The sequence below is a fragment of the Rana temporaria genome, chromosome 10, assembly GCF_905171775.1.
Source record: "Rana temporaria chromosome 10, aRanTem1.1, whole genome shotgun sequence".
NCBI lineage: Eukaryota > Metazoa > Chordata > Amphibia > Anura > Ranidae > Rana > Rana temporaria.
The window spans coordinates 43,003,091-43,019,182 of NC_053498.1; the positions used below are offsets into that span (position 1 = coordinate 43,003,091).

The window sequence follows — 16,092 nt, forward strand, 5'->3', positions numbered from 1 at the left end:
TCCAGCACGATGTCCACATGCTGCAGGAGGCCCACACTTTTCTCAGGACATTTCTCACATATAATACTAGAGTATATCAAAAATGCCTGTAACCAATTCTTGAAGCTTCTGGACACCGGCCTGCGCCTATCCTCATCACCTCTCTCATCCTTTTTATCTTTAGACAAAGACTCCTTCGCAGAAGGTTAGAGTGACAGTAAGTCCACGGACTCACCTCTGACAATTTTTTCATTTATAGCTGCTGTCAAATGGTAGCCTAAAGGGGAGAGCGTGCATGGCAGCGCTTCCCTGGCGCAGGTTTCTGGCACATTATTAGGATTATGATTAAAAAGTGATCAGCGCTACAGTATATGTGAAAAAACACAATAAAAAATAAGTGAATGGCTAAGGAGCCAACACTCAGTGAGCTGTGTAGTAATCAGATGGGCTACAGCAGCAAAAACACCCAAAAAGTGTACCTATCGGATGGGCTACAGCAGCCAAACCATAAGGGTGATTTCCTCAACCGAGAGAATGTGAGGAACAGTGTATCAATAAACAATAAATTACTGAAATAATATTGAAATATTTGAATAATAAAAAATATTTTGCAATAAACATTATTAGGAATTTCAACACTATTTACAGTCACCTTTGGTAACACACCAGAGGGGGCTAAATTACCCCTCATTCCTTGTCCCCCCGTACCTCCTCGGAGCTAGCCCATACTGAAGCTACAGAGCAAGGTACATTCTGACTAGCTGTAGACAGATTAGGCGACATACCGGCAATCAGGGAGGACAAAGAAGCAGTTAATGAGGTTAATAAATGTAATTGAGTCAAATTCTCGTTACCTGGACCTGGTGAAGTCGTCTGGCAACACACCACAGGTATCTGCTGTGCCTGAAGGGATGACTGGGTGTAAGCACCCTGGCCGCCTCCCCTAGCTCCAGCTGTACTTTGCGGCCTGGTGGCGCTGCTGCCGGGACCGGCCGGCAGCCCGGGGTCCTCTGTGCTGCTACCTCCTGCTTGCGACACCTGCCCTGGAACCTGTGGGAGAAAAGAAAAAGATGGTGCAGGCTGTCCTCTAGGGGGAGCACCCGACCCCCTGCCGCGTCCCGCGCGCTGTCCTCCGCTCTGTCCTCCGCTCCTCCCAGCCTTCTGTGCCCCCCTTCCCGACAGTGGCAGGCTGCCTGTGGGCGCAGGGGAGAGACGATTCAACCTCCTGCGTTTGGTCGGAAAAGGCTCCGGAACATCAAGCAGAGCTGGGATGGTAAAGTCTGCCTCCTCCTCCCTGCCGCCAATAGGAACGACCACCGCTGGAGTGGCAGTTCCCTGGTCCAACGACCATGCAGACGCCGACAAAGGCTCCAATAGGCAGGGAGAGATGAATGGGGAGGAGGGAGTGTGCTGAGGTGATGCCAGGGGGGACGCTGCGATGGCCTCAGGGGAAGAGGCAGCAGCAGCTGACCCGGACTGCTCAGCTGAGAAGGATCCCAGCAGATAACGTCGCTCTGTACCTGGGGATAAAGAGAGGCACTGCTGCATCCACGCCTCGCCATCCTCGGCCCCAGCTCTCTCCAGGATAGGGCGGACCAGGCTCTTCATGGCAACAACACAGGAACAAGTTCACAGGTAGGGATCACCTTGCGTTCTGGCTGCTGCAGCCTGTTGCCCTGGCTTAAATAACCTTCTACCCTTCCAGAAGGTTCCCCTGGGACATGTGACCCGCTCCTAACTATCCATTGGGCCCTGGCTAATCCACCTGGGATTTTACCTTTTCAGGTGTGCAGGGGAGGGGCCACCCTCCCCGCCCACCAAGGCTAAATTACCTATTAACCCCAGGTGTGGGGGAAGAGGGAGACATAATCTTTCCCTCTGCAACATCCCCATGTGCTCAGGGAGCTTAAAGCAGCTCCCTTCACATTCAAGAGAAGCACAGAGGCCTGGTGACACCACTAATTCTAAAATAGGTATGCAATAAAAACCTATTAAGGTTTTGTTTATCAACTGTATTGACATGTTAGTGAGAGGGGGTGGAGTGAACCAAGGAAGTCAAAGTATAAGACCCCTTTCGCACTGGGGCGGGAAATACGGTGGCAATGAAAAAAGAAACAACAAAACATGGCCTAAAAATAGAAATGTATCCTGGGATTTTGTGTTTTAATTTAAGAGTTCTTTGTCAAAGACTCTGGAGAAAAAACCCGGTAGGAAAGGTTTAAAATTCAAAGCTTGGTTGAGGCCTGGTGGCATGATAGCATTGAGGTCCGAGATCCACCTCAGCTCTCGCTGCAGGAGAATCTTGTCGAAATCCCCTCCCTGAGAGCTGCGGTGCACCCGGTCCAAAACTAGTACCTTGATTTTAGGGCATATGCCAGCGTGAGTTTGAAGGGTATGTCTGCCCAGAGAGGCGAATCGGGATCCTTATCTCTCATGGCTTTTAGGTGACGATACAATCGTTGCCAGAGTTTTTGGATAGTTTTGCCTACATAAAAGCAATTGCAACTGCACAACAGAAGGTAAATTACCCCTGTTGTCTGGCAGTTCGCATAGTGTCTTGGAAAAAAAACTTTATACTTGGACACAATGGGCCAAATCCTCAAAAGGGATACGCAGGCGGAACTGCTGTTTAGCCTGCGTATCCCTGTGCCTATCTTTGGAACTGATCCTCAGAAGCAGTTTTCCAAAGATAGGCAGAAGATCTGACATCTGTAAGACACTTGCACTGTCAGATCTTAGGATGCAGTACCGCATCCGCCGATGGGGGCATTTTGCGTTGAAATGCCGCTTTGCGTATGCAAATGAGGACTTACGGAGATCCACAAAGCTTTTCAGCTTTGTTTTTTCTGCGTAAGTTTACGTTTGCATACGTAAAATTAGGGATGCTTTTACAAAGTGTAAACTAGTTACACCTTGTAAAAACAGACCTTTTTTTCGATCACCGTTATTTTTTTTAAATTTTGAATTTTTTTTTCGGCGCGTAACTTTTTTTTTTTTTTTTTACCCGACGCAACTTTATTGTCCCGTCGCAATCCACAAAGCCCGGCATAACGTAATTTTGCGCGCTGCCCGTCGGGAAAATGACGTCACGAGCATGCGCAGTACGGCCGGCGCGGGAGCGCGCCTCATTTAAATTGTCATCGCCCCCTGCAGAAGAGGACCGCCTTGCGCCGGAGACATTTAAGTTACACGGCCGAAAATTTCTAGGTAAGTGCTTTGTGGATCGGGCACTTAGGTAGAAATTTTAAGGCAGTGTAACTTAAATGGGAAAAGATAAGTTGGGCAGGATCTTTGATGATTTGGCCCCATGTCTTTACTTTTGATGGTGGAGCATTCCTCCAGGTGCAATCTGTACCGGGGGAATGGGAACGGGCCATTTTTTTGGATGAGGGTCTCTCTATGTACCTGTGCCACATAGTTATGTGGCACAGGTACATAGATGACATACTCGTCGTGTGGAATGGACAACAACGACTAGATGAATGTCTTTTGGCCTTGAATGTCAATACATTTAACTTAAAATTCACCATGGTATCTGACAAAAGCAAAATCACATTTTTGGATGTGGAAATTTTCAAGGACCCCAACAATATGCTGTCTTGCAAACTGTTCCGTAAACCTACAGCAGGGAATACTATTCTACATTCTTCAAGTTTTCACCCTAGACCCTTAGTAGAATCTATTCCATACCGACAGTATCTGAGGATCAAACGTAACTGTTCTGATCCATCAGATTATAAACGAGAAGCCAATAACCTCAGAAGACGACTTGGAGGATACAGTCATAAATGTCTGAATAAAGCATTTAATCGTACCCTAACGAACGAAAAGGCACGATTTGTTGGCACCTAAACAAGCTAAAACCTTGGAAAAACATATACTGATGACCATGCCCAAATGACACAAATCTATCAGAAGTATTGGCATCTACTGACCCCCCCCAACATTATGCTGTGCCCCACCATGTGCCCCCCCTAAAAAAAATATTATTTTTTTTGCATTTTGCTCGGGCCGCCGCTGGAGTAACAGTCTCTCCTGAGAGGGAAAGCGTCCCCAGTCAGCTCTGCGGGGCATTCCCCCCCCCTCCCTCTGCTCGCTGACACTGCATAATGCGAGCGCTCACACAACCACAGCCGCCCAATCTGCTCTTTCCCCTGCATCCTCATTGGCACGGAGAAGCGCAAGTTGCAGAAAGGACTCCATGAGCACTGTGGGGGAGGGGGGGCCCAAGCCTTCATCTCAGTTACTGAAAAAACAGACTGATTTCTCCCGTCCTTAGGACAGGAGAACCAGCCCGTAAATTCCGAGAGTGGTGACTGCAAGCTGAGCCGAGTTTCAGTCTATGACCCTCTTTTACAGCCCAGCGAGTCCAGCCACCTCCCCCCTCACTCTCCTCACATACGAGCAGGGATGAATACAGCTCCTCCTCCTTTCAGTCCCGCCCACACTATCCCGGTGTGCTGTATCTGAAGAGAGGGGATGTGTGGACGGGAAATATGAAAATCTGCAGCATTCATGGCCGTGTGTGAATGATGCCTGTGATTCTAGCCTGGACCATGGGTAAGTGTGTGCACTGCAGACTGCAGTACACTGTAATCACTGAACTGCATTATCTCCATCCCATCTCTCCCCCATCTGTTCTTTCAAGACATTAACAATTTTACTTTCACTTTCAGTTAGGCAGGTAATATACAGTGCATTTTTCTTTCCTACATCCACAGATTGCAGGAAAGAAACTTGCATGATTCCCCCATCAACACAGACAGTGCTGACAGGGGAATATCCCTCCTGCCCAGCAATTGTATTCTCCCGACAAACGGTGATTATCACTAGTGGCTATACAGCAACCACTAGTGATAATCATAAGAGAATCTGCTCATTAATGGTTCAAATCTCAGCCAGTTCCTGTTGAACTAGCTGAGATTTAAACTGTCTATGGCTGGTCTTAGCTCTTAGGCAGCCAATACATTGATCGCTTTTTTTCATTCAACTACTGTATTGGGTTGAATGAAAAAAAAAAAATGACCAAATTCCCCCATCTACACCTTATAGGTGGATGGGGGAATCCTCCCAGTGTTGACCAGTGCTGGAATAACCAGAGTTGCTGTCCTGTCCCGGCTATTCACAGCGCTGGTCTCTGTCTCCTCGGCAGCGGCGGCAGCACATTGGAACCCAGAGCTGGTTACTTTATGCCATACGTTTTTGGGGCTGATGTACAGGAGGGCCAGCACAATTTGTTGTTAGAGATGGGCTGGGCATGTTCAAAATTCCACATGCCAGAGCCTGCCAGGAAGCCCACACTGCACAGCGCTAATCACAGGCAGTGAGACATTTCCTGGTCCACAGCTGCACAGATCAGGACTGTCTCATTGGCTGTGATTAGCACTGTGGAGTGTCGACTTCCTGGCGGGATTGGGCATGTGGGATTTCAAACACACCCAAGCCTATCTCTATTGGTTGTAGACAGTTGAGCTCCCTGCACGCTGCTTAGCAGCAGTAGAGCCTTCTCTGACATGCTGATCGGGATGCAATCCAGTAGATGCTCCCAGTCAAATCCTAGTGTTAAATATCAGATTTTATTGATCAAAGCCCACACTTTACAGGCATAGAGCCCACATGGCTGCGGAACATACGTTTGATTATATATATATAATATGGTTGTACTCCTGATGCTAATAAATACTGTGTTGATTAGATCTGACTGGGAGCATTACCTGGATCACATCCCGATCAGCGTGTCAACAGAGAAGGTTATACAGCATTACTGCTGCTAGGTGACCAGCTGGGAGCTCGGCTCTCTATAACCAATAGTGCCAGCCTTCTCCTGCATGCACCCATAATGTCACCAGGACTAGGTCCTAATAGACTGCCGCTGCTGCCAAGGAGACAGCTGGGGAACCCCACAGTGGCAGAACACCAGGTGCTCGGTGGCAAGACAACCTTTGCAACCCTGAGAGTTCTCCCACTGCTTTGAACCCTTATATTTTCTTGGTGTGCTGGTGACCTATATCTCTTGTTTTCTGCCACCCTGGGAGGCCCCAGTATAGTAGGAAGGGAGCTCACTGCAGAACATGTGAAAGGGCCCGTTGTGGGATCATAGTAAAGGGCCCCAGGAGATAGATAGATAGATAGATAGATATATAGATATAGATATATATATATATAAAAAATTGCATTTTATAGTTGGCCACCCCCTACTTTTGTCCCTGTCCCCCCATGTGCCCCCCAATAAATATGAAAGCTGGAGACGCCACTGCCTCTGACCCTGTAGTTGGACCTCTTGTGCCTTCTAGACCTACTATAAAGAGCCACTTCTATAGGAGACTTACTCGTTCAGAGTGAATTTCAAGGCTCCGGTAGAGGAGATCCCTGTAAAGATTTAGGCACTTTCCCTTGTGGATCATGCACTTACTGTCAATATATGAATACTGACAATGAGATTTTTTCTACCCAATGGAAAAAAAAAATTTCCAAGACACTATGCGAACTGTCAGACAACAGGGGTAATTTACCTTCTGTTGTGCAGTTGCAATTGCTTCCTTTGACAAAGAACTCTTAATTAAAACACATAATCCCAGGATACATTTCTATTTTTAGGCCATGTTTTGTTGTGTTTTTGTTTTTTTCACTGCCACCGTATTTCCTGCCCCAGTGCGAAAGGGGTCTTATACTTTGACTTCCTTGGTTCAATCCACCCCCTCTCACTAACATGTCAATACAGTTGATAAATAAAACCTTAATTGGTTGTTATTGCATACCAATTTTAGAATTAGTGGCGTCACCAGGCCTGTGTGCTTCTCTATGGCAGGCAGATTGTGCCTGGTGAGTGGTCGGCTTTTTCCAGAGAATTTTACAGCATCCTACCTCAGTGCTTTTCTCAAGAGCCCTTGATGGGGCCGTCCTTTCGCATGGGCACGCTGGGCAGGTTTTTTTTTTTTTTTTCTCTTTCTTTCCTCGCAGATGTGTACATTGTCTGACATTTACTCCTCTTTTTTTGATCTTCCAACATCAAATGTATACATCTATGGTACTATTAGTGTACACTGAGCCAAATGGTTTCTACTGTCCATTGTACTCTCTTTTGCATATTCTGCTAGCGTGTAATATGCTTATATTTATGCTTGCTCATATGTGTTTTTCTCTACTATTATTTTCTGACTGATGTGACATTTTTCTTTGTAGATACTTATAACTCTGTAAAGCTGTATGGCATATCATTTTTGTAATGGATGAATTCTCTGGTTAGTAGACTCCACCCTTTAATAATTTTTTAACTATATTTTTTTTTCAAATTGTCTGATCAGTAGGTTTTGGACCGTCTGGTGTCGAGTCTCCCCAGCACGTAGGAGCCTCTGTCTGCCTTTTTGTCATTCAGGGGTCAGCATTTGTTTTTGAGTGTTTTCGGGCGGTTACGCTGCCTGGGATGTAACTTTTCCTGTACTCATGCGCTCTGGCGATTTCCAACAGTCCAGATATTTACGCCGGCTATATGTGCTGGCAGGCACGTCGACGTGTGAGGCTTTTGCGTCTTGACGCGGTAGCGCCGGATGCCGCGAGGATTGGGGGATTGCGCGGGCATAGATCGCAATGTGCACACCTGATGCGCAGTTAATGCTGGGGGGACCTAGTTCATTGGCCCCTTGCATATACCTGCAATTTTGTCTTTGCCTCTCACCTGGCACCAAATATGGGCCAGTCTGATAGAACAGCTGATGCTTGTCAGCCTATTTAAACCTGGCTGTGTCATTTACTTACTGCTGCACAGCCAGGATCCATGCATCTTGTTATAATCCACAAACTAAGGTATGAGAATCTGCTGCATACAGCGCGTCACGAGTTGCCGAAAGAAGCCGGACTGCGAGTCGGCTCTATACAGCGCCTGCGCACCGACGTTCGGCTTCTTTCAGCAACTCGTAACGCGCTGTATGCGCCGGTCAGAAGCATGTTAATCAATTAGGAACACCCTGTCCCGCAGATTACATACCCGGAAGCCGCGGTGAAAATGTAGATAAAACGGTATGTACGGCAAGGATTTAAAAAAAAACAGCCTGAATGTAATGTTAAAAAAAAAAAATTGGGTGAACCCCCGCTTTAAGCTTTACACTAGCACACCAAGCTCTGCTTGGCTGGTCGGTATGTACTCACATTTTTTTTTTCCTCTTTTTTTCTCTATACCATACATACATTATAATTTATTTTAATAGATTTCATCGCACTCTGCCTGCATCTATCCTCGTGAGATTTGACACACTGCATGGTTCCATCTCTCTGCTGATCTTATTTCTGACCCCTTTTTTTTGTCCAATATTCCAAACCTTAATGGAACAATGACACTACTTCGGCCTTTTTAAAGGGCAAGACCCTGTATACATACTTTTTATTTATTTTTACATCATTTATGGCTACACGTATCATACTTGGGCTGGGCCTCCCCAGAGATTCATCCAACCAGACATGCCCAGTTCATCCATATGTGTAAATATCATCATATGATGCAAGTACTATGTATATATATATATATATATATATATATATATATATGTGTGTGTGTGTGTGTGTGTGTGTGTGTGTGTGTGTGTGTGTGTGTGTGTGTGTGTGTGTGTGTGTGTGTGTGATTATATATATATATATATATATATATATATATATATATATATATATATATACACACATACATACATACATACAGGTGGTTCTCAAAAAATTAGCATATTGTGATAAAGTTCATTATTTTCTGTAATGTACTGATAAACATTAGACTTTCATATATTTTAGATTCATTACACACAACTGAAGCCTTTTTATTGTTTTAATGATGATTTTGGCATAAAGCTCATGAAAACCCAAAATTCCCCATCTCAAAAAATTAGCATATCATGAAAAGGTTCTCTAAATGAGCTCTTAACCTAATCATCTGAATCAACTAATTAACTCTAAACACCTGCAAAAGATTCCTGAGGCTTTTAAAAACTCCCAGCCTGGTTCATTACTCCAAACCGCAATCATGGGTAAGACTGCCGACCTGACTGCTGTCCAGAAGGCCATCATTGACACCCTCAAGCAAGAGGGTAAGACACAGAAAGAAATTTCTGAACGAATAGGCTGTTCCCAGAGTGCTGTATCAAGGCACCTCAGTGGGAAGTCTGTGGGAAGGAAAAAGTGTGGCAGAAAACGCTGCACAACGAGAAGAGGTGACCGGACCCTGAGGAAGATTGTGGAGAAGGACCGATTCCAGACCTTGGGGGACCTGCGGAAGCAGTGGACTGAGTCTGGAGTAGAAACATCCAGAGCCACCGTGTACAGGCGTGTGCAGGAAATGGGCTACAGGTGCCGCATTCCCCAGGTCAAGCCACTTTTGAACCAGAAACAGCGGCAGAAGCGCCTGACCTGGGCTACAGAGAAGCAACACTGGACTGTTGCTCAGTGGTCCAAAGTACTTTTTTCGGATGAAAGCTAATTTTGCATGTCATTCGGTAATCAATGTGCCAGAGTCTGGAGGAAGACTGGGGAAAGGGAAATGCCTGAAGTCCAGTGTCAAGTACCCACAGTCAGTGATGGTCTGGGGTGCCATGTCAGCTGCTGGCAGGCCCGGACTGGGATAAAAAATAGGCCCGGGCATTTTGGATTGAGCAGCCCGTGACATGTTAACCGGCCCTTTCCCCACTCTCCACCCTGACGGAATCCCAGAAGAGGTGTGTGGTTAGGCAAGGGGGGACCAGGAAAGAGCATAGGGGGGTGGAGAGCACAGGGAATAACCTTGAGAACATGGGTTGGGGTGAGAGCACAAGTGAGGCAGAGAACACAGGGAGGAAGAGGAGAGCACAGGGGGGCAGCGGAGAGCATGGGGGAGGTGGAGAGCACAGGGAGGTGGCGGAGTGCACGGGGAGGGGTGTGTGTGGAGATCACAGGGGGTGGGCAGAGCATGGGGGGGGGCGTGGAGAGCATGGGGGGGATGAGGAAAGCACAGGGGGTGATGTGAAGAGCACGGGGGGGGGGGGATGTGAAGAGTGGAGAGCACAAAAGGGATGTGGAGAGTGGAGAGCACAAGGGGGATGTGGAGAGTGGAGAGCACAAGGGGGGTGTGGAGTGTGGACAGCACAAGGGGGGTGTGGAGTGTGGAGAGCACAGGGGGGATGTGTAGAGCACAGGGGGGGGGATGTGGAGAGCACAGGGGGGGGATGTGGAGAGCATGGGAGGATGTGGAGCGCACAGGGGGGGGATGTGGAGAGCACAGGGGGGGGATGTGGAGAGCACAGGGGGGGGATGTGGAGTGTGGAGAGCACAGGGGGGGATGTGGAGTGTGGAGAGCACAGGGGGGGGGATGTGGAGTGTGGAGAGCACAGGGGGATGTGGAGTGTGGAGAGCACAGGGGGATGTGGAGTGTGGAGAGCACAGGGGGATGTGGAGTGTGGAGAGCACAGGGGGGGGATGTGGAGAGCACAGGGGGGGATGTGGAGAGCACAGGGGGGGATGTGGAGAGCACAGGGGGGGGGATGTGGAGAGCACAGGGGGGATGTGGAGAGCACAGGGGGGATGTGGAGAGCACAGGGGGGATGTGGAGAGCACAGGGGGGGGAATGTGGACAGCACAGGGGGGGGGGGAATGTGGACAGCACAGGGGGGGGAATGTGGACAGCACAGAGGTGGGGGGAATGTGGACAGCGCAGGGGTGGGGGGAATGTGGACAGCGCAGAGGTAGGGGGAATGTGGACAGCGCAGGGGTGGGGGGAATGTGGACAGCGCAGGGGTGGGGGGAATGTGGACAGCGCAGGGGTGGGGGGAATGTGGACAGCGCAGGGGTGGGGGGAATGTGGACAGCACAGGGGGGGAATGTGGACAGCACAGGGGGGGGATGTAAACAGCACAGGGGGGGGGTGTGGACAGCACAGGGGGGGGGTGTGGACAGCACAGGGGGGGGGTGTGGACAGCACAGGGGGGGTGTGGACAGCACAGGGGGGACCTTTCCGAGACCTGCAGGAGGAAGATTGTTCTATATGCAGCAGCCCCCACTGCTCCTTTTATCCAGGTAACAGGAGGGGGGCTGTACTCACGGTTTCTGTCATCCTGTGTGTGCAGTACAAGGCGGGCATCGTGGGACCTTTCTCGGCAGGACACAGCAGCTCTAGCTCCTCCCCATTCTTAGTCACGCCCCCGGCACCGACGGCTGACCAATACGGGCGGCCGTATCGTAGGTGTCATCTAGCTCTTCCCTCTTTTGTTCCGTCCTCCCGGGGCCGATGGCTGAGTGTAGCTGACAGCCGGGCGGCCGCGGAGAGGAGAGCTGAGTGGCGCGGGCTTAAAGCGCAGCCCAGCTCTCTTGGGCCCTGCGAGGACTTGCGGCCTGGTGGCCCTAGCGGCCGCGGCCGACCGGGCATTTGCCCGGTTTGCCCTATGGCCAATCCGGGCCTGGCTGCTGGTGTTGGTCCACTGTGTTTTATCAAGGGCAGGGTGAATGCAGCTAGCTATCAGGAGATTTTGGAGCACTTCATGCTTCCATCTGCTGAAAAGCTTTATGGAGATGAAGATTTCATTTTTCAGCACGACCTGGCACCAGCTCACTGTGCCAAAACCACTGGTAAATGGTTTACTGACCATGGTATTACTGTGCTCAATTGGCCTGCCAACTCTCCTGACCTGAACCCCATAGAGAATCTGTGGGATATTGGGAAGAGAAAGTTGAGAGACGCAAGACCCAACACTCTGGATGAGCTTAAGGCCGCTACCGAAGCATCCTGGGCCTCCATAACACCTCAGCAGTGCCACAGGCTGATTGCCTCCATGCCACGCCGCATTGAAGCAGTCATTTCTGCAAAAGGATTCCCGACCAAGTATTGAGTGCATAACTAAACATAATTATTTGAAGGTTGACTTTTTTTTTATTAAAAACACTTTTCTTTTATTAGTCAGATGAAATATGCAAATTTTTTGAGATAGGAATTTTGGGTTTTCATGAGCTTTATGCCAAAATCATCAATATTAAAACAATAAAAAGGCTTGAACTACTTCAGTTGTGTGTAATGAATCTAAAATATATGAAAGTCTAATGTTTATCAGTACATTACAGAAAATAATGAACTTTATCACAATATGCAAATTTTTTTAGAACCACCTGTGTGTTGTGTGTGTGTGTGTGTGTGTATATATATATATATATATATAATATATATATATATATATATATATATAAAAAAAATTTGCCAAATAGACTGTATTTGATGTTGGACATAGTGGGCCGGATTCAGGTAGGAGATACGACGGCGTATCTCCAAGTTGCGGTATTGTATCTATGCGCCTGATTCATAGAATAAGTTACGCATTGATTTCCCTAAGATCCGACTGGCGTAAGTGTCTTACACCGTCGTATCTTGGGCTGCATATTTACGCTGGCCGCTAGGTGCCGCTTCCATCGATTTACGCGAGGAATATGCTAAATAGGTAGATACGCCGATTCACGTACGTACGCCCGGCGCTATATTTTACGTCGTTTACATTAGGCTTTTTCGGCGTAAGGTTGCTCCTTGCTATATGAGGCGTACGCAATGTTAAGTATGGACGTCGTTCCCGCGTCGAATTTAGAAATTTTTACGTCGTTTGCGTAAATCGTTCGCGAATAGGGCTGTACGTAAGTTACGTTCACGTCTAAAGCATTGACGATTTGCGGCGGAATTTCCAGCATGCGCACTGGGATTCTTTTACGAACAGCGCATGCGCCATTCGTAAAAAACATCAAATACGTGGGGTCACACTAAATTTGAATAAAACACGCCCACATCATCCAAATTTGAATTAGTCTGGCTTACGCTGGAGCACATACGTTACGCCGCCGTAACTTAGGGCGCAAGTTCTTTCTGAATACGGAACTTGCGCCCTAATTTACGGCGGCGTAACGTATCGGAGATACGTTACGCCCGCACAACATTACGCAGGGCTACCTGAATCTAGCCCAATGTCTGTAAATGATATGCAAAACAAAAAGCTCTAGAAGCAATCTAAGAAATTAACAATGCTACAAACCATATTTATATTATGTTTTTCTTTTCTCCTTACTAGGAAAAAATAAATATTATTTTTTACACCAATGTTAAGAATCCCTGAAGAAGGAATTTGCATATGGTTTATGAATTAACCTAACCGTCTGCCTCCGAAACATGTCGGATTTTATCCACCCTTGTTTGTTTTTGATTTATTTGTCAGCATTCGGGTGTGGATTTCTATATATTGGTGAATTCACTTTGTATGACAATTCTTTTGTTTTAAATTAATTTTTTCAAATTTTTTTGTATATTGTGATTATCATGATTTATACTAAATAAACGTTTCTATTTTTATATATATTTTTTGACAATTCCATCCCATTATTACAATCCGTACCATCCCAGGGGCTTTTCTCTCCTATAAATTTTCTAGTTCTTGGGCTTAAAACCATCAGGGGGACAGCTGAAGCATCACACCGATGCTGCAGCATGGAAGGGATAGGCGTATTGAGTTTTTCCTGAAAGTCCACCCCTCTCCTAAAATTGAACAATTGCATACAAAAATGTTATTTTAACTACAGGTACTCACTTTTTGTCTCAACAGGTTTGTTAAAGAAAAAAGGCCCACTATTTCTCCAAATTTTAATTTTTTGGGACAACTTCTTGAATATGAGATGAGTCCTGCAAACTCACAGCAATCGCACCTTCCTAGTCCAGTTCGGTTGGAAAGCCCCACAGATAGAGCATGCAGTGTTCAGCCTTCTAATGGTAAGCCAACAAACAAGGAGCAGAGTTGCCAAAATTATCATGTCACCTCGAAGTCACAGGAAATAGAGGTGGCCATAGATGCTACTAAACTGGACGATAACTTGGCAAAAGAGGAGTCTGAATCCACTTTGACTGGCAGGTTTACATCCATGGGGATCTCCTCATACCAGCGACATGAAATCAGTAGCTTAAAGCGTTCTTTCTCCCTGGACATTAAATCTGTATATACTTCCTTATCGACAGAGGCAAACAAAGATTTGTATAAGCCTTCCAGGTCACAGCTTGTCCCCACAAAACCTACCTCCTCTAAACCAGTGGGACTGTGGGATCGTTTCCTTGGTTTTGGACTTAATTTCCTTTACTTCTATTCTGAAGAAGAAGCACAAGAAAACCAAATGCTAGGTCACAAAATAAGACCAAGGGGGGACTGTGAACAAGGGGAGGTTCCAGAAAACTTGAAAAAGAGGAGAGCAAACACAAAAAGCCTTGATGAAGGACCTTCTCGTCCATTTACTCTCAATATTCCCAGCTGTAAAAGCCAAACATTCTTTAAGGAGAAGACTTTGGAAGTTGGCTCACAAGTAAGGACAATCTCTCCAGTTCCTCTGTGAGGAACTCCCAGCTTTCAAAAAATACTTTTGGGATCTAACAAATGAACAGAACATTGTAGGTCTTGCTGGTTTTTATTTTATTTTTTGCCCAGATTCTTTCTTTACCGCATGTTCAAGACCCATGACAGAACTGAAAAGCTTGTTGAGAAATTTTATGTATTTTCAAATGTTTCTTCATATTGAATGAGCAAAACAAAAAAAAAATTGGGGGGGGGGGGCAACAAATGGGACTTTGGCATTGCCAAAACTGGAGATCTGGCCCTATTTATTCCTCTTCTTTTTTTTTTTTTTAGCCTAAGACTTATGAAGGCTTTGGCTAAATGCTTTTGTGTGCAATTATCTAAACTGACCTGAAGGGGTAGAATCGCTGCTGCTGTATAGCCTTCTTAAAGCTGAAAGAAAAAACTGTGAATACAGTTTTTTAGTATTTTTTCTCTATACCAAACAAAAAGGGTGACAAATGCTTTATCTTGTTTCATCTTTTTTGTTTGGGCAATAACCTGGTGTGTTCTGACCTTTCTACAGCTATGGACTCTTTTTAATCCAGCTTGGTCCACATGTCAAAATTATTGAAATATATCAGACTGGTCCATTGAATTTCATTCTTAATGTAGAAAAGTATTAAGTTAGTATTGCAACATATATACATATATATTTAATTCCCCTAGGTCCTACTTGAATGTAAGCCCTAAAAGCCAAACAGTGTCTGTGACAATACGTTGCTGCCCTTTTACCTCAGTTTATTGCTGTGAAATTTATTTAATGATCCCCTAGCATGCTTGGGGTGTGCTGTCCTGCATACAGCTACAGAATGTCCCCCACCTCTCAGGACCCAAGGACATATTTTGTCCTTTTTTTACCAGCAGGTGGTAAGAGCATACTTTATTTGTTTAATTTCATTATTTATATATGTGTTGCCATTTTTTATTATTGCTCAAGTTAATAATCATTGGAGCCACACTAACTCGCTACTTGAGGTGGAACTTGTCAGAAGCAGCCATTTTGTGAACTGGTATTCGGCCTGTTAATTTGCAAAGAACTTGAGGCATTTTGCTCTGCTTGACCAATATTAAACTTACTTGACTGAAGAGATATGACTAGTTCCCAGTGAATTTAAGCATTTCCACAGACCACAAAATGTCAGTCTGTTCTGTGCATGGTTGACAGATTTGCATAAATACCTGTACCAACGGTTTTGTGACCAGATAAAGTTAATATATGAAGACAAGGCAAGAAGATGCAATGTGTGAATTCAAAACAAATTTAACCTGACTTTTTGCTTTTTGATGCATGTTGATTTCATTTTTCTAAAACCTTTTTAAAAAAAAAAAAAAAAAAAAAAAAAAAAAAAAAAAGCAGCTATATTCAGATATAGCTATTTATTTAAAAGATATTGTGCTGGTTCTAGACTGAGTGTCTCTTGCATGGGGTCTATGTAGGACAATCCTTCTCCATACTCCTGTCTTATATTGATCTTTGCTATGACTCTCTTATTGCTTCTACAATATTTAAACGTTTTTTTCAGCCACAAAATGTACCTTCCTTCTGCCTGACAACACTTAATTTATTTACTGCACTGTGTGATGAACAGATAAAGGCATCATGTAGGATTGATTTCCTATAAAGAACACCATAGACTCCCCTCTCTGCCTAGAGTCAGACCAACCGTGCCTATGGAAAGGCTAGCTCTGAGAACAGCCATGTTTGGCACATAATGTACAATGTATTAGAAATCTCGTTAGTTTGAATAAGATATTTAAA

The 16,092-nt window shown here is 45.8% G+C and overlaps 1 protein-coding gene across 1 annotated transcript in view; it reads left to right on the forward strand.

The window, feature by feature from the left end:
* The window catches only part of LOC120916543 (dual specificity protein phosphatase 8-like), a 63,210-nt gene extending 47,787 nt beyond the window's left edge, over window positions 1-15,423 (forward strand). Inside the window, exon 7 of the mRNA XM_040327579.1 lies at window positions 13,557-15,423. Within this exon, the coding sequence (XP_040183513.1) occupies window positions 13,557-14,331 (775 nt within the window). The 3' untranslated portion in view covers window positions 14,332-15,423. The remainder of the gene's footprint in view (window positions 1-13,556) is intronic.
* The last annotated feature ends 669 nt before the right edge of the window (window positions 15,424-16,092 follow it).